Source organism: Eleutherodactylus coqui, chromosome 1 (genome assembly GCF_035609145.1).
Source record: "Eleutherodactylus coqui strain aEleCoq1 chromosome 1, aEleCoq1.hap1, whole genome shotgun sequence".
Lineage (NCBI taxonomy): Eukaryota > Metazoa > Chordata > Amphibia > Anura > Eleutherodactylidae > Eleutherodactylus > Eleutherodactylus coqui.
Genome location: NC_089837.1, coordinates 463479171 through 463496935, shown reverse-complemented (window position 1 = coordinate 463496935; position 17765 = coordinate 463479171). Strand labels below are relative to the sequence as shown.

At 43.6% G+C, this 17765-nt stretch overlaps 1 protein-coding gene across 1 annotated transcript in view; it reads left to right on the top strand.

The window, feature by feature from the left end:
- The window catches only part of LOC136606066 (gametocyte-specific factor 1-like), a 31300-nt gene extending 14690 nt beyond the window's left edge, over positions 1 to 16610 (top strand). Inside the window, exons 3-10 of the mRNA XM_066588992.1 lie at positions 383 to 512; positions 2085 to 2182; positions 2692 to 2818; positions 4014 to 4094; positions 5959 to 6016; positions 8248 to 8339; positions 12436 to 12460; positions 16065 to 16610. Of these exons, the coding sequence (XP_066445089.1) occupies positions 383 to 512; positions 2085 to 2182; positions 2692 to 2818; positions 4014 to 4094; positions 5959 to 6016; positions 8248 to 8339; positions 12436 to 12446 (597 nt within the window). The 3' untranslated portion in view covers positions 12447 to 12460; positions 16065 to 16610. The remainder of the gene's footprint in view (positions 1 to 382; positions 513 to 2084; positions 2183 to 2691; positions 2819 to 4013; positions 4095 to 5958; positions 6017 to 8247; positions 8340 to 12435; positions 12461 to 16064) is intronic.
- Positions 16611 to 17765: the final 1155 nt, after the last annotated feature.

Sequence of the window (17765 nt, the reverse complement as noted above, 5' to 3'; positions counted from 1 at the left end):
CACAATCCTCATTAGAAGGGTCCCTCGACAGTAAGCAGATGAGTGTCTCCATGCTGGTACCCAAAGCAATAAGCTGTAATTGATGGGAAAATATTGCAGTATATGTTCAATTTCTTTGTGGCGCCACCACGTGGGGAAATTAAGTGGGTCTTCAACTCAATGTGTAATGCAGGAGCGGTCTTCCAGAGCAAGAGATGCTCTTTGTAACTCATATCTGCTCTTAAGAAATGAGGTTACTGAACAGAGAACTCTCTTCTCTTCACTCAGAATTCTCCAATAAGGTAATGAAAATTGTTCCTAAACTGGACCGCCCCTTCTGAGAGTACACTGTATATGAAGAAGTTTGTAGCATCTTATCGCTAATCCATAAACTTTAATTTAGAGCAAAGGTGCAACAGCAAAGGAGGCAGGTAATCAGCAAACCAAAAAGAAGACAAAATGGGTGGCCCTGTCTCTGAAGAGGGATGAGGAGGAAGAACAAAGGAGGTTGGAACTGGATATCGAAGTGTTTGGTAAGTCTCTACAGTGTCGCTCTGTGCACACCTGCATTGGGCTTTTTCCCCATTTACGTTGCGGTCTATGTTCTTATAGAAATTCCGGCGCTTGTAACTGCAACTTTTGCTCTCATTGAAATCAACGGGAGCTGCTGTAATTGCAGGCATGGCTCACGTTTATTTCAATGAGAGCCGAAATTGCAGTTAAAAGTGACGGAAACTACAGAGAGGTTGGAGCAGAGACTTCTGCACGACCCCTCTGTAACTGTCAGCAGGTTCACACAGCTGATCGGTCGAGGTCCCAAGCGATGGACCTCAGCCAATTAGCTATTGATGACCTATCCTGAGGACAGGTCATCACGAGTATTTTTTTACCCGGAGAACCCTTTTAAAATGCATACTTTGGGTATCGGGTTTCTTTTGAAGGCACATTTAGCACTGCAGACTAGGCTGGCTGTTCTTGCTGTATAAAAGCAATTGAGTGGGGATGCTGGCATTGATGTGAAAAGAAGCCTTTCAAAGCTTTCTTTCTCCCCATCGGGCATCCTAGTGACATCATCTCCCAACCTACACACACGGGCCCAGCTTTAGAATATTTTCTTTTATTTCTTCACGGTTCACTTCTTATGTTCCTGTAACTATTGTAGGTATCTTCACAGGTGGATGAGTCAACAGTGTAGGAGTACAGTACACAGAATGACCTGTAGAGGGCTATAGACAAGCATTCTGGTATCAGAAGTGAGGCAAAACACTGTGTGTGTGGCAGGAAATAAGATAAAGGACTCGGTTCCTGCCACACTCGAGGGGAAGTTGACAGCGCAGCACAGCTGAAAGGGCTGCAAGCCTGAGGTCCAGTGTGGACCAGTGGAGGCCTCGAGTCTGACAGGGAGGATGACCCTATACTCTTACTCTGGTGGGGTGGGACAAATAACCTGTTTTGTTGATGATATGGAATAAATGCTGCCAGGTGTGAGATTTACAAGAGTATCCAAGTCTCCCGAGCGTTTCTATACGTGTGGTGCCCATTCAAGACGGAAAGGATGACGCTCCGGTTGGCGAGTGACACCCCACCCCCACCCCAACTTGCCACAATAGGTAACCTGACCGGTCCGTGCCTATGCAAGCCCCAAGCTGCAGGGGACTGTTAGTTATGACACCTTTCTATCATAAGGTGCTTTTACATGGATTAGATACTAACCACTGTATCTGAACACCTGACAAGACTTGTAGTTTTGAAGATGCAGATCAGTCATCTAGCTTCCACAATTTGACCCTTGCTATAACTGCCCTGAGCTTTACACCTGCCCATCTTGGGGTGGCTTCACATCTGCATTCGGCGAGCAGGAAATAGAAATACCCACGTCCGAACGGCTCAGTCTCTGGACGGAAAAGAAGCGTGCCGGACAGACCCCATTGACTATAATGGCATCCGTCGACTTTCCACCCGGCATTTAGACAGAAGAAAAGGCTAGATCTGTGATAGAACCTCCGGCCGGAGTTTCCAATGCAGATGTGAAACCAGCCTTCTATTCTTCAACCACATTTAGTGTTTTGGCTGACTGATACCTATGCTTTCCCCAAATTGTGCAGATTCACAGGATCCTGAAAGACTGCAGCAATGTCCATATGATCCCAACCACCAAATAAGAGCTTGTCGCTTTCCTTACCACCTGATAAAGTGCAAGAAGGTGAGTGTATCTTAGAGGAACACTTTTAAAGAATAACTTATTGCCTGGTCAGACTCTTAAGAGTTCCTGAGTTGAGCCACCAAGTCTTGAAAAGTCCGCTAAAGGTATGACTGGATTCGCTGTGGAAACTCACCATGTCAATTTCAAACTTAAAGTCCACACCGCAGGTCAGTTTCTGTGGTGTGAGTTTGCTTGTCTGCTGTTGTAGACCACTATTTTTCTGGCTGCAAATCCTGGCGGAAAATGTTTATTTTTTTTTTCTTTGCAAGAATACCACTTTTTGAAGCTAAAAGATACCAGTTCTGCCCAAATCTTCTTTTTTTTTTTTTTTATCTCTTCCCAAGATTTTGATCCTTTTGGAACCTTTATTTTATACTGATTCTACCTCTCGTTAATTTACTACCATCGTATTTGTATACGGCTTGTTATATATGGCCTCTTCTCGCACCCCCCCCCCCCCTTATTTCTCACTTTCCAGCAAGATATGTAATATGAAGTGTTTGTTCTAGAATCACACTGAGATTGCCAGTCAGCTTGTCACCTGCCCTTTTAATGCCCGTCATATGGTGCCTAGAGGACAACTGAGTCTCCACATTTCCAGATGCGATAACAAAAGCTGCATCGAACAAGACATTGGTAAGTAAGGGGGTGCCAGGCATTTGTACCAATCGTAAGAACTTCTAGTGGAATTGCAGTTGATTTAGTAGGGGGAAAAATGTTTACTACAACTTCAAAGGGCTTAGAGTTCCCAGTGACTTCAAAGGTTAAAGTATTTGGTATCTACTTGGAAACCCCTTTATTTCTGAGTGGTCATAACATTAAGGCCGGGCTCACACCAACGTATATCTGCAGCGAAGGCTGCTGAAGCGAATTGTGTATGTTTGCGTATGGTTCTCCACACAGATGTACAGCATATTGTCCACACAGAAGAACAAACGCAAGCAGGGAAGGACATCAGAAAGTTTCCCAACTCCCTGAATATGCCCTTCTGTCGCTCAGGCGACATTCTCTTGTGCTGTCATGGCTAGAGCTATTCTGAGAGCCTTCGGAATGGGATACAGCTCTCTGGGCTAGGCTGATATAATAGTTATTTTAGAAGTAGTATAAACCACTTTCTTCTGGAGGAAGAGGCGAGAAGAATAAGCGGAGGTTGCAGACAGGAGTCTGGATGGGTGAGTTGCTCAATAGACTCAGTCCTGCATTGTCTGCCCACAAATTCCTGCTTTCTTCTATACCCTTTATCTGCTCCAAGCAACGTGCGTACAAATCTACGTCCATACGCAATGTGTTTGCACATGCACTGCGGATCGAACGCATCCATATAGATCAATGGAGCTCAAATGCATGGAATCCACAATAAAATAGAGCATGCTGAGATTTGTCTTCTGCTTACAGAATCTATATCACCTGTAAGTGTAAGAGAAGCTGAAGTTGATTAAGGTGTGCCATTGTGTCCCTGCTATGACCAGCTTAATACTGTATACACCAGTGCTCTACAACTCCGGTCCTTCGGGACACCAACAGGTCATGTGTTCAGGATTTCCTCAGTGTTGCACAGTTGATGTAATTATTGTCGGTGCCTCAGACATTGCCACAGGTGTTCCTACCATAGGATATCCTGAAAACATGACCTGTTGGGGTCCCTGAGGACTGGAGTTGAGAAACACTGGTGTCTATAGACCATTTTGAATCGTTCCAATTCTAAAGAGATTAGATACAGGTTTGCTCTTGGTAGATTTCTTGTTACTTCTTGAAAGGTCGTCTTGCACCTGATGTCTCATTACAGTTTTTTTTTTCTTAATGTTTGTCACTTTTAATTTCTTGTTTTCAGCTGACGAAAAGAGCATGTACAAGAGAGATGTGAGCCCGAGCCGATGGAACTCTCCTCCATGCAATGAGGACTGGGATAATGGTATTGATGAGAATTATACAGCTCCTTTATAATGGTGCATTCACATGGCCGTCTTGCCTGTTTTGTAATATGCAGTGTATACACGGACCGAAATACGAAGATTTTCTGCGTGTTTCTGTTTGTCGCCATGTTTTCTACATGCGTATTAGAAAAAAGCAAATGCTTAAGCCCAATAATTTTGTGCAGGAGTATGCAAGTTTCCTGTGTATTCTTTTTTTTTTTTTTTTCCCCCCCCCCCCCCAAGCATTGCGGTTTTGGAAAAAAATCACGGCATGTCCTAGCTTTCAGCGTTCACCCGTTGTTTTCAATGGGACCAAGAGAAAAAAACCTGCACAGTGTGCGATGCGAGGTTTCCCATTGGGAAACGGTTGCCGATCTTCCGCTGCTGCTAAAAGCTGCCCCAGAGAATCGCACCCTTGTCAAAGTGATAGGCGTTTTTGACACACAAATACCTTACATCCGCCGGTACATCGTACAGCATCTCACTCGGGCATGTGAAAACTAGCACTCTCGCATGTGCTATTCAAAATGCTGCCGACACGGATCATTGCGATGGGTGATGAGGCGCTCGAAAATTGCGGCGTTTGAAAATTCCGTCTTGGAGTGCATGTCTGTGAAGCCCCATAATCGCACAGCGGTTCCGCTGTATGTGAACTTGCTATTAACGTGCTTTTGCTTAGAAGTAAATACAAAGCTGACAAACACAGCTGCATGGAAGTATGTATATACACAAGGTGTCCCAGAAAAATGTATACACACTTCAACATGAAAACTATCAGCATATACGCTTTATTGCTAGATTTATATAGATCTCAAGGATAGCTGGAAGTCGTGTCTGACGTCTGCATGTTTGCTCAAAGTGGTCACCATTGGCCCCTGACACTTCTGATTTGAGTGACCTGAAATATATATTGTGCTGTTTCATACTGCTGAAAAAGTATACCAGACTGAGAGAAGCCAAAAGGACAAACTCTTGGCCTCGGTCAGTGAAATGGGGGCTGTGGGTAAGTTTCTTTCCTGACACAAACGGTCGCTGTAAACTGTCAATTCTTTCAGCTAGATAAAAGTAAATAAAACCTAATTGATACTTTTTAGTTACTGGAACTTCTCATTAGAGATGAGCGAGTATACTCACTAAGGCACATTACTCGAGCGAGTAGTGCCTTAGCCGAGTACCTCCCCGCTCGTCTCTAAAGATTCGGGGACCGGTGCCGGTGACAGGTGAGTTGCAGGGGGGAGAGAGAAAGAGAGAGATCTCCCCGCCGGCCCCTGAATCTTAAGAGTGTGGAGATACTCAGCTAAGGCACTACTCGCTTGAGTAATGTGCCTTAGCGAGTATACTGCTTCTCATGTACTAATGACTTATCTTATGATTTGGGTGCAAATCCTTCAAAACTTGTTGCAAAAAAAAAAAAATTTCCATCTCCTTATTTTCTCCCAACTTTTTCTATAAGATGGCAACCAGGACACTTAAAAGACTCGGACCTCCTTTTTTTCTTTTCATATAAAAATTAACGAATTTTAACGAATTTTAATTTTTTTTTTTTTTTTTTTTTATATATATGCTTGATGTGGTTACCTTTTAATTTTAATTTATTTTTCGTGTGTGTGTGTTCTATACAGCGCTTTCTTTGTGTCATTAGGGAACACAGCAAGACCTTGGTTTCCGTTGGGTTCTTTCAGGCTACAAAAATCACTCTGGTGAAAGCCCCCATTGGAAACCACGGGCTTCACATGCATTTTGTAGCGATGTCGCTTCGCTTCAGAATCTCGTGATTTTGTAGCCCGTGTGAAACGGGCTGAAATGTTTCTGCTTCTGTGTGAATAAAACTAGTTAAGAATTCAAATGCTTTCTTTCTTGCAGATCTGCATGGTGATAGACAGCCTTTTGTATGGGGTACACCATCCTACCAAGGACCCCCGTAAGTGATGCTTACTTGGTTTTAATATCTCCATAGTATACAAATCTCCTGACTGCTTCCTACCAACTATAAAATGCAACAAGGCCATATAGATCAGTCAGTGTCTTTATAGTCATCAGCAAATGGACCGGTCTCTGTGATGGTTGACAGAATTATTAACTCTTTGTATTAGAAGGTATAAACATGAAGTGGTAGAAATGTGTTACTAACGACAGCATGTTAAGTATGTGTATATATGTTTAATTCTGTTCACATGGTGTATAAAGATGTACTGTAATACTGATCTCAACGAATACATAGGTTTATATATACTGATGCAGAGGCAGAGCAAGTCTAAAATCCACTTTCATTGACTGCTTGACACAAACTAGTTCACATGCTATCAGTTTTTACTCATTGATTGGTCTTATTCAAGGGGTTTTCATGGAATGCTGACAATCGCCAACTGGGACGGGGGTAGCCCCTATGAAGACTTGCTTGCACTGGGAAGAGCAGTGTGAGGGCAGCAGGTCTAATCGCCTATGGATCAATATATACAAAACTATGGGTCTGTACAGATTCCTCTACTTGCCAGGGCAGCATATAAGAACTGACAGGCCCACTGTAAAGGACTTGTCTGGGTGCAGGGCCTGTAAAACAAAAGCTGTTGTACCGGTTGTCTTTTCCCGGGGATCCAGTAGACTTTCCGGTCTTTGCTTTGGAGCGTCAGCAATCAGGTGCCATTCTCCTGTTATAATCGCCCCCAGCATCTGAGCGGTGATACTAGGTCACCTGACCGCTGGGGACTCTTGTATACGCCAAACCAGAGGTAAAAGCAAGATGCAAAACTGTTCTTCTATTATAAACTTTAACCCCTTCCCGCTGCAGGGCGTAAGTTTACGTCCTGGGAGCGGGGTACTTCCCGCAACAGGGCGTAAACTTACGTCCTGGAGATAGCGCTGGATCATATGTGATCCCGCGCTATCCCGCAGCGGGAGCCGGCTGTCAGTCACAGCCGGCGTCTCGCTGCAGCAGCGGGGGGACATCGGAGATGCGCCCGCCACTTTTAACCCCTTCCCTGCCGCGATCTAAGTAGATCGCGGCAGGGGAAGAGTTCACAGCGGGAGCGCGGCTCCCTCTGTGTCTCCGACCGGAACTCGCGATGTCATCGCGAGAGCCCGGCCTGTCACCATGGCAACAGGACGCCAGACACTGGCGTCCTGTATTGCCTATGCCTGAGATCGCTGTATGAGCGATAAGGCATGGGAGAGCAGTAGCTCTGCCATGCCTTATACCAGCGATCATCAGGGCAGTGGTTAAAGTCCCTCAGAGGGACACAAACAGTGTGAAAAAAAGAAAGATTTAAAAAATGAATTAAAAAAAATGTAAAAAAAAAGAGTAAAAAAACAATTTTTTATGCTTTTTCTCAGATTAGCATAAAAAAAGGTAAAAAAAAAATAAAACCCCACATATTTGGTATTGTCGCGTCCGTAACGATGCGTACAATAAGTTGCACATGCTTTTGATTGTGCACCGAAAAAAACGCTAAAAAAAAAGCTAAAAAACTGAGGCAAAATGCTCATTTTTAGCATTTTGCCTCACTAAAAACGCAATAAAAGTGATCAAAAAAGTCGTATGTACGCCAAAATGGTACCAATAAAATCTACAGCTCGTCTCGCAAAAAATAAGCCCTCATAGAGCTCTGTACATCAAAAAATAAAAGTTACGTGACTTTGAATGCAGCAATTTAGAATAGAAAAAAGATTTCCAAAAAAAAGGGTTTTTATTGCAGAAAAGTGGGAAAACCTAAAAAAAATGTTAGAATTTTGGTATCGTTGTAACCGTACCGGTCTGCAGAAAAAATGGAAAGTCTCATTTATGCTGCATGATTAACGGTGTAAAAAAAAAAATAAAAAAATCTATGGCAGAATTGATGCGTTTTCTCTCTCTGCTATCATTAAAAAAAAAAAAAAAAAATTTACAATATAGTCTATGTACCCAAAATTGGCATCGATAAAAACTACAGTTCGCCACGCAAAAAACAAGCCCTCATACGGCCGCGTCCACGGAAAAATAAAAAAGTTATGGCTTTTGAAAAATGGAGATGGAAAAATACCAAAAAATCGCTTGGTCCTCAACGCCAAAATAGGCCATGTCATGAAGGGGTCAATCTAGAATGCTTTTATTCTTCTGCTCTGTAATACCGGTCATCAATACTGGACTGACTTTATTTTTTGTTTTGCTCTTTGCAGCACTAGTATGCTGATGGATCCTAAAAATAGTCTCAGCTCTTCTGATCTACGGGCTCCTAAATTTCTGCCCCATGTCCTGCCGTGGAAAATAAGTAAGCAACTCTTTGGCTATACCAAGCATGTCTTCTAGTAAATATTTGCCGTATCCATAAAATAACCATCCTGGAGAACCTCTTTTCCAGAACTGTGCAGTTTATTCCTTCCAGAAATGTATAAATAAAGTTACAACTGGATGTTACCATCAGGTGGGAATGTAACCTATGAGAGGGTGACGTCTATTTGTCAAGTCTTACATTTCACGGAGAAACGCTGAAGTTCAGGCTCTATGCAGAATTGAAGCATAGATTCACCAGAATGACTTGTATTTCCTTTTTTTTTCATGGGGTTGGATGTTGGGGATCCGCTTCTATCAAACATCTTCAATATGACCTGACTAAAGTCTGGTTGCTTCAGACACGTTACATTTTTTTGTATTGCTTTTTTTTTCCACAACTGTGTGAGAAAGAAAGAAAGAAATATATATAATTTTTTTTTTGTAAATGTGCAGATTGGTTAAAAGCAATACTTGAAATTGCTTTCATGTTTCTACCACTAGATGGCAGTGTAGAAATATATTGTGTGTAAGGGTTATTAGCGCCTGGCCTGAAATATCTTCTGTATTGTTACATTGAATGTGACATCGGTTGCTCTTGCTTCACCAGAATATCTCTGGACAGAAATACAGATGCTGAACTTTGTATGCTGCTTCTGCTTTACCATTCCTAATTTTCAATGCAAAGCTTTTCACTGAGGCAGAGAAGTCTGTTGGTTTGGAAGCCCTTCACAGTATAGACATAGAAGAAAAGAATTCAAGTTTAATAAAATCAGGGCACACAGTTTGCTTGCGTACATCTCGCTCCTCAATACAGGGAGTACGTAGGCGACTAGACGTACATACACGTATAACAACAGACAAACACAGCTGAAAGGAACTCTTGTAAGCGGGTTCCTTACTGGTATTCAAGTTCATGATACTCTCCGTTACTGATATAGGTCCAATTAATATGTCTGCAAAGGCAGAGTCAGAGTAAATTCAATTAGGATAGAGGTTCATTCAGAATTTCTTAGTAACTCCCTTAGTTTTCATGAGTGTCATAGACATGTTCTCATTTACTTAACAGGCAAGTTGGTTCGTGGTTTAATGCATTTCCCTGCTAATTCAGCAGTTCATCCGGAAGCTTTCCTTGGTTATGCAGAATTGATAGATGTTATCCCAAGGGAATGTAAGAGGTCAGGCACAAGTATTATGTATAACCTGCTCCTTCCGATAATCTCGTCTGAGTTCTAGTTGTTCACCTGGCGGTTGTTCAGTGAACAAATTTTTGCCTGCCTCTATAGTATTAATCTATTACCATAACGGGGAGCATCAGCCATGTGTCTTGGGAGGACTCTTAGGCCTCATGTGCACGGCTAAAATAACACTTAAAATCCGCAGCGGGTCACCCGCACGAGTGATCCGCGCCCCATAGGGATGCATTGGACACCCGCAGGTAATTAAATACCTGCGGATGTCATTTTCCCCTGAGGTGGGGATTGGGTGTGCAGGAAAACACCCGCAGCATGCTCCATTTTAGTGCGGGTCTCCCACAGGCTTCTATGGAAGCCGTCCGGATCTGCGGCACACTGCAGCTGAATTTCTGCTCTCTGTTGCGGGAGAGCAGGAGTTAAAAAAAAAAAAAACTGCACGGCACACTTCGGACGTGTCGAGCACATCCGCCGGGCTGAAGAAAGAAGATCCTGCCGCGACTGAGGGCAGATCCGCAGCGTCCGGACAGGTAAGTAATTCTTTTTAGGCCTCATGTCCGCGGGAAAGGAGGGACCCGCTGCGGGATTCTGGATGAAGAATCCGCGGCGGGCCTGATTTTCCCCCATGGACATGAGGCCTTAGATAATGAGATTACCCAGTAGTTGCTGCATATACCCTAGGGGTGGAGACCCACTGGCGATATATTTTCTTTCTTGCGCTGCGAGAGCATATGTAACTCTCACCTTGCAGCGCAAGAAAGACGCCGAAATACAACCGGCATACCGCCAGTGTTTTCAATGGGGCTAGCGGCCGCAGCGCTAGCCCCATTGAAAACATAGGGAGAATACCACAGACTTCTCTCACAGCTGTGGCAGAAGTGCAGAATGTGAGTAATTTTTATTTTTTTACCATTTATTGATGAATTTCAGGGAAGAGTTTATATTTCAAGCCCTTCCCCGAAAATCATACTGCAGGGTTCGCTACAAACCACTGCTTTCAGTGGGACCGGCAGCAGCGCCAATCCCATTGAAAGCAATGGGATAGCATGATGCCCTTCTGTCACAGCTGTGGCTGAAGTCTGCGGTATTCTCCATTTCTTTTCAATGGGGCTAGCGCTGCTGCTGCTGGCCCCATTGAAAAGACTGGCGATATCCCGGAGTGATGCCGCTTTTTTTCTCACGCTGCAAGACTTTTTCTTTACTCTCGCAGCGCAGTGGAGAAAAAACCGCCAGTGGGTGTCCGCCCTAAAAAAGATTCCCCCATCCAGTAAAAGAGAAACTTCTGAGGTATCCAGGCAGCCTATCCTCAATACTGAATGCATATAGGATTAATGCCATGCAGGCCTCGATTAGGGCTAAGTAGTTTAGACACAAGGCCTCAGATTTTATGGATCAGTGAATACCCTCAGGCTGGTGTCAGGGCAAGGGGCATATATCTAGATGGCCTGGATTCGGCTAGTCTAGGAGCTAGCATGGAGAGCTGGCTGGTTACTGTGAAGAACTTAAGTCCCTGTTCTCACATTTGCTAGTAGGCAAAAAGGCTAATTACCTGTTAAGTGAACCACAAACAAACTTGCCTCTGAAAAATCACGAGCCAACTTACCTGTTAAGTAAAATAAGAACATATCTATCGCGCCCATGAAAACTAATAAAGGGAGTTACTAAGAAATTCTGAATGAACCTCTATCCTAATTGAATCCACTCTGACTCTGAGAGTATCATGGATCCGATTACTAATAAGGAACCCGCTTACAAGAGTTCCTTTCAGCTGTTTGTCTGAGTTATACGTGTATGTCTGGTCGCCTACATACTCTCTGTATTGAGGAGCGAGATGTATGCAGACAAACTGTGTGCCCCAATTTTCAAAAGGATTTATTAAACTTAAATTCTTATTATGTCTATACTGTGAAGGGCTACTTTTCAAGGCAATAGCATGCCATACTTTTAAATGATGGCTTTAAGTGGGCATTACGGAAAAAGGCAGTGCTTGCAAGTATTAAATGAGCGTAGAGGTAAAATGGAGGGTGAATTTAATGATCTTTTCAGCCATTCTATATTGATGATGGCTCCATAAGATAGGCGTCCAGTGTGCTATTGATGTGGGTCTGTGTGAGCTGTGCAGCCGTACTGCTTCCTTATGAAAAACCAAGGTAGTAGTGTTATCCACAGTGTTTGATAGGAAAATGTTGATGATGTAGGTAATTAGCCAGATTCTTTCATGAACATTCATGCTAATGCATAGTGATTGCTATTACTATTTTGGTGTGTGTATTATTTATTTATTTATTTTTTTGCTGTTTTTCTCACTGCCTATCACTTTTCTGATTATTCATAAATCAACAGCGTAAATAAAGGCCCATTTAGACACGATTATCACTCAAAACTCGCTCAAAAGCCATCTTGAGCGATAATCGTTGTCTAAACACGCTGCCATCATCCACTGTTCGTGCACTATTCGTTTATCGCTCATTTCTAGCAAGCTAGAAATGAGTGATGGGCCTCAGCAGTGCCACACACTGTTTTTCTCAGTGGGAGACACTGATGGCATTCTTTCAGCTGGTATCCTGCTGGGACTTCAGCTCCTGCTGTTTCTGGGAGCTAGCAGCTCAGCGGAACACCGCTGATAACTGCGAGAACAAAGCACCTGTTTGCATAAACAAAACGGCTGCTTTGTTCTCAGAGTTAACAGCGGTATCCCGCGCCGCCTGCATAACTCTTTAAGTGGCTAATTAGCCACTTAAGAGTTATGCAAAGGGGATCGCTCAAAACTGTCACTCAACCTGTATTTTTGAGCGATCATCTTTCATCCTAAATGCACCTTAAGGTGTGAGTATATATTTATAGAAATCATCCAGCATTTCCTTTTTTTAAATAATTGGCATAACATTGTGTTCCTTTTTACAGATAAGCCTTGAGCCTTCAGTATTGTGTAAGTATAGATCATCTTTCTCTAATCATATTCACTTCTTCCATAGCATAGCTGCTGAGAAGTGTTCGTTGCTTTAAGCTTTGGTAATTGTTCTGCCTACTTATGTAAATGACACAACCAATAAAACGGTGCTGCCAAACTTGGTGTAAAAACTTCTAGAGCTTAAAGGGGTTGTCCCGCGAAAGCAAGTGGGGGTATACACTTCTGTATGGCCATATTAATGCACTTTGTAATGTACATCGTGCATTAATTAGGAGCCATACAGAAGTTATTCACTTACCTGTTCCGTTGCTAGCGTCCTCGTCGCCATGGTGCCGTCTAATTTCAGCGTCTAATCGCCCGATTAGACGCGCTTGCGCAGTCCGGTCTTCTCCCTAGTGAATGGGGCCGCTTGTGCCGGAGAGCTGGTCCTCGTAGCTCCGCCCCGTCACGTGTGCCAATTCCAGCCAATCAGGAGGCTGGAATCGGCAATGGAGCGCACAGAGCCCACGGTGCACCATGGGAGAAGACCCGCAGTGCATCGTGGGTGAAGATCCCGGCGGCCATCTTGCTAAGGTAAGGAAGAAGTCGCCGCAGCGCGGGGATTCAGGGAAGTACTAAACGGGTTTTTTTTTAACACATGCATTGGGTTTGTCTTGCGCCGAACGGGGGGCCTATTGACAAAAAAAAAAACGTTTCGGCGCGGGACAACCCCTTTAAGGCCTCGTATCCACAGGGAAATTCGGGCCCACACGGATTCCCCATACAGAATCCCACAGCGGGTCCCTCTTTTCCCGCAGGCATGAGGCCTCAAAATAGATTATACTTACCTGTCCAAACGCTGCGACTCTCCCATCCGTAGCGACTGGATCTTCGTTTTTCGGCCCAGCGGATGTGCTCAACACAGCACAAATACAGCTGCGGGTGTGCCCCAGGAGACCCGCACAAAATGGAGCATGCTGCAGGTGTTTTCCGCACGTGCGATCCGCGCATCGGGGAAATATGACATCCGCAGGTTTTTAATTACCTGCGGGTGTCCAATGATTCCCTATGGGTGCTGATCACTCATGCGGGACACCCATGCAGATTTGCTAATTCTATTTTGCCTGTGGAAATTAAGCCTAATGGTTCGTCCTTGCATACAGATGTAGCCAGTTATCTCAGTTTAACCCCTTAGTGATGGCCCAATAGTCTTTTTACGTCCTGCCATTGCAGGATGTGTATGGAGGGAGATGGCACCGCTATCTCAATCCATACTGTGTGGGCGTCAGTTACAGCTGACACCCGCGGACAATAGCTGCTATCAGCCACGCAGCCGATCGTGGCTATTAACCCTTTAAATGCTGCTGTCAATTCTGACAGCATTTAAATCCCTCAACCAATGTTCTGGGGTCCCATAGGCCCCCCTTACCTCACCCCCACCCGCAGTGAGATTGGGGGAGCCGTGCAGGTGTCATGGCAGCCGGGGGGCCTTCTGAAAGGCCCCATGGGTTTCTTGCAGACTGCCCATCAAGCTGTCCCCGTGGGATGGCTTGGTAGGCTGCCTGTCAGAATGCAGTATGATGTAATGCTATGGCATTACATCATACTGCAGGAGCGATCAAAGCATTGCTGGTTGTAGTCCCTCTTGGGAACTAAAAGAGTGTAAAAATAAAAACACAGATTTAATAATTATTTTAAAAAGTAAAAAGTTCAACCCCCCCCCCCTCCTTCCATATTTGCAATTAAAAAATCTAAATAATGAAGCAAAAATACGTGTTTAGTATCGTTGCGTCTGTAAAAGTCCGATCTATCAAAGTAATGCATTATTTACCGCACACAGTGAGCGACGTCCGGAAAAAAAAATAGAGCGTCAGAAATGCACTTTTTGGTCACCCTATCTACAAGAAAAAATGTAATAAAAAAGTGAACAAAAAGTTGTTTGTACTCAAAAATGGTACCATCGGAAGCGACAGGACGTACCGCACTAAATGAGCCACAACACCACTATGTCGACAGAAAAATAAAGTTATTGTGCGCAGAAAATGGAGACAGAAAATGATTTTAAAAATTAAATATCTTTTAAAAAAAAATACAAGTACAGCAAAAAAACCTAAGTTTGGTATTGTAGTAATCGTACCGACCCATAGAATAAAGTTATCAGGTCATCTTTGTGGCAGTTTGTGCACCGTGGAAACAGGATGCAACGAAAGATGGTGGAATGTCGTTTTTTTCCCCCATTTCTCTCCACTTAAAGTTTTTCAGTACATTATATGGTACAATAAATAGCACCATTGAAAACTACAACTCGTCCCGCAAAAAACAAACCCTCATACAGCGACGTCGATGGATAAATAAAGGAGTTACGATTTTTTTAAAAGGGAGGAGGAAAAAATAAAAATGGAAAAAAAGCTCCGTCACTAAGGGGTTAAAAAAACTTTGCTACAAAACGAGTCATGTTAACGCCATAGAAGCTAATAAAGGCAAATTAAACTTAATGGCGTTACACAGGACAACTATTCGAATGGTTGCTACAGTAAGTTGTTAATGTACAAACGACTGTGTGCTTCTGCGGCCACTGAAGTGCACGCCTCCATGCTAATTTTTTGACTAGTCGTTGACTAACTATTGCCTGTTTAGGCCACACTTTGAACAAGAAGATAAATAAAAATCAGTTGACCTTCCCTTGCCTCAATTTCTTTCTGGTAGAGGGCTGTGCTTGGGGTCCATTGTGTCTTTAGTTTTTTGCAAGTCGTTTTAATGGGAGCTGAAACTAAGCAACTGGAAAACAAAATATCGCCCGTCACCCTAGTTGGTGACCCGAGTTTACACAGAATAGTTGTGAATGTACGCAAAAGCTGTTCCAAAAATAGTTGTCTCGTGTAATACCTCCATAAGATATCTATGACCTATCACAGGGACGGGTCATCTGTATCGGATCTGTGACCCCACTGATCAGCTAAGCACAGCGGCTGCTTCAGTGTATACCAGGCACAGTACATACATTGTATAGCAGCTCAGTCCCATTCACTTGAATGGCAATGAGCTGCTCTCAGGCCATGCGACTGAACATGACGTCACAGGCCTGAGAAGAGGCTACAGTGCTGATGCATGCGCCACAGCCTCTGCAAACAGCTGATTAGTGGAGGTCCTGAGCGGTGGATTCCCCACTGATCTGTTTTTGGGATAGTTCATCAATATCAGAAGTCTTCAATCAATTTCTTAGTTCTGGATAACCTTTTTAAGTGTAATTCTGAAGGGTTGAAGTTTAGCCCCTGGCACCCCACATGATTGGCTGATGGTGCTCCTGACTTGACAAGGTTATCTTCATTGTTTACAAGATACATGTGTTTTGTAGCAGCTGTGTTTGATACTGCACCTCAGTCCCATTCAAATGAATAGGACTGAGCTGTAATACCACTCTCTACCACTACCAAATGTACAGAGCTGTATCTGGTAAACAATGAAGTGGATTTGGCACATACCCTTTTATCTGATCAGTGGGGGTGCCCAGAATCAGATTTTCACAAAACAGATGGTCTATCCTTGGGGTAAAGGATCTGAAAAACCATGAAAAGTAACCTCCTAATATAGTCAGTAAGATGCAACTTCTAGTTTTGATTCTATTCTTCATCTTCTGTTTCAGATGGAGCTGCGGTACAAGAAGTTCGCTCTTCCTCTAACGCTTTTGAGTTCACGTTCAAACTTGTTCTGTAAAATCTGTTGCGGTTTATGTATGTAGAAGGCGATCCAAATCAGGACCGCGTTACATAATTAGAATGGAGGAAGATGCAGATTGACTTACTAACAGCAAAAGTAGTCTGTCACATGCATGTTAGATAAAGAGGGAACAAAAAAATTCCCTTTTTAGGATTTTTTTGAAATCGCGATCCATACATGTGTTATGCAAGGTGGTGTCACGTAGAAGGGATTCATAGGAGTTACTTTGCTTGCGTACTGTGACCGTGCCATTTATGTTGGGATTGTACCTATCTGTAATGCAGTGCTGAGCTCTGCACCCATATAATTTTGACACTAGGGCTGGATGGTGACTTTAGCCATCAGTACGGTTTACAGGCTGGGGGAGTCAATGTTGGCTTGGCACTCAATAGTAAAAGTTCTGAGATGGACTTTGGCATCATTTCCACTTTTGTAATTGCTGTTCCTTGTTGCAGATGCATTGAGCTGCATGCAGTCTTGTTTTAAATAATTGGAAAAACATTATTTAAAGTGTTTTCCTGTTGTGCTGCCTAGTTACGCTGGAGGGGCCACAACAATTTGTTTTTCATCATAGTTTTATCATTTGTTTAAAGGGAGTCTACAATCTTGCCCCCTCAAAACTGGTAAGAGCAGGAGCTAGGGGACATTAGAATCCGTTAGAGCAGTGTTTTCCAACTTCAGTCCTCACAACCCCCCCAACAGGTCATGTTTTAGGATATCCTAAAATATGACCTGTTGGGGTCCCTGAGTTTGAGCACACCTGTCTTATGCCGATGTCACAAAAACGAGTCTGATTCCACATATGGGAGCCCCCAGCGGAATCCGACTCACTGGCCGGTAACCCCCACGTATCTTCTTTTCCTGTACCGTGGACACTTGCTGTGGGTCATGCACAGTACAGTTTTTTTTAAAAAAATCTTATTTCCTACGCTGTCCTTAGGCGATGACCCGCAACCTATCCGCAATGTCCATTTAAGACGGGTTGGACAGCCTTCAATGGAAGTTGTCCGCAGCAAACTAAGGCACGCTGTGATTTTTCTTCCGTCTGCGGAAATCGCAATTTGTTTCCGCGAGTGTGTAGGAAAACCCGAAAGTGCATAGCTTTCAATGCATGCCATTTACTGCGGATCCTCCGAGCGGACGCCAACCGTGGGAGACTGGCCTTAGAGTATGTTCACATAGCAGTTGTTGGCTCTGATTCCTTGCCACAATTCCTTTTGCGTTCATTTTAAATGGGAATATCTATCCTGCCATGGATTTGATATTTGCATTGCGGGGAAAAACTGTGACACGTCATTACTGAACGTGGACCTGAACGGATTTGGTTCCTTATGAGAACTAAAGTCAAGTGTGGATACATGGAAAAATAAACGGCTTAGCTGTGGATTTCTGCCACAGTTTTAGAGGTTGAATCTGTGCAGAAAAATCTGTGGTTGGATATTGCCATGTGAGAACATCCCCGTAGGCCGGTTTCACTTGTTCGAGTTTTGTGCGCTGCGAGAGGCACAAAACTTTTTTTTTTTTTTTTACATGAAGTCATGGCATGTCCTTTCCTCAGAACACATCGCCCATTGTTTTCAATGGGACAGTAAAGCACATCGCACGGCGTGTGATGTGAGGTTTTCTA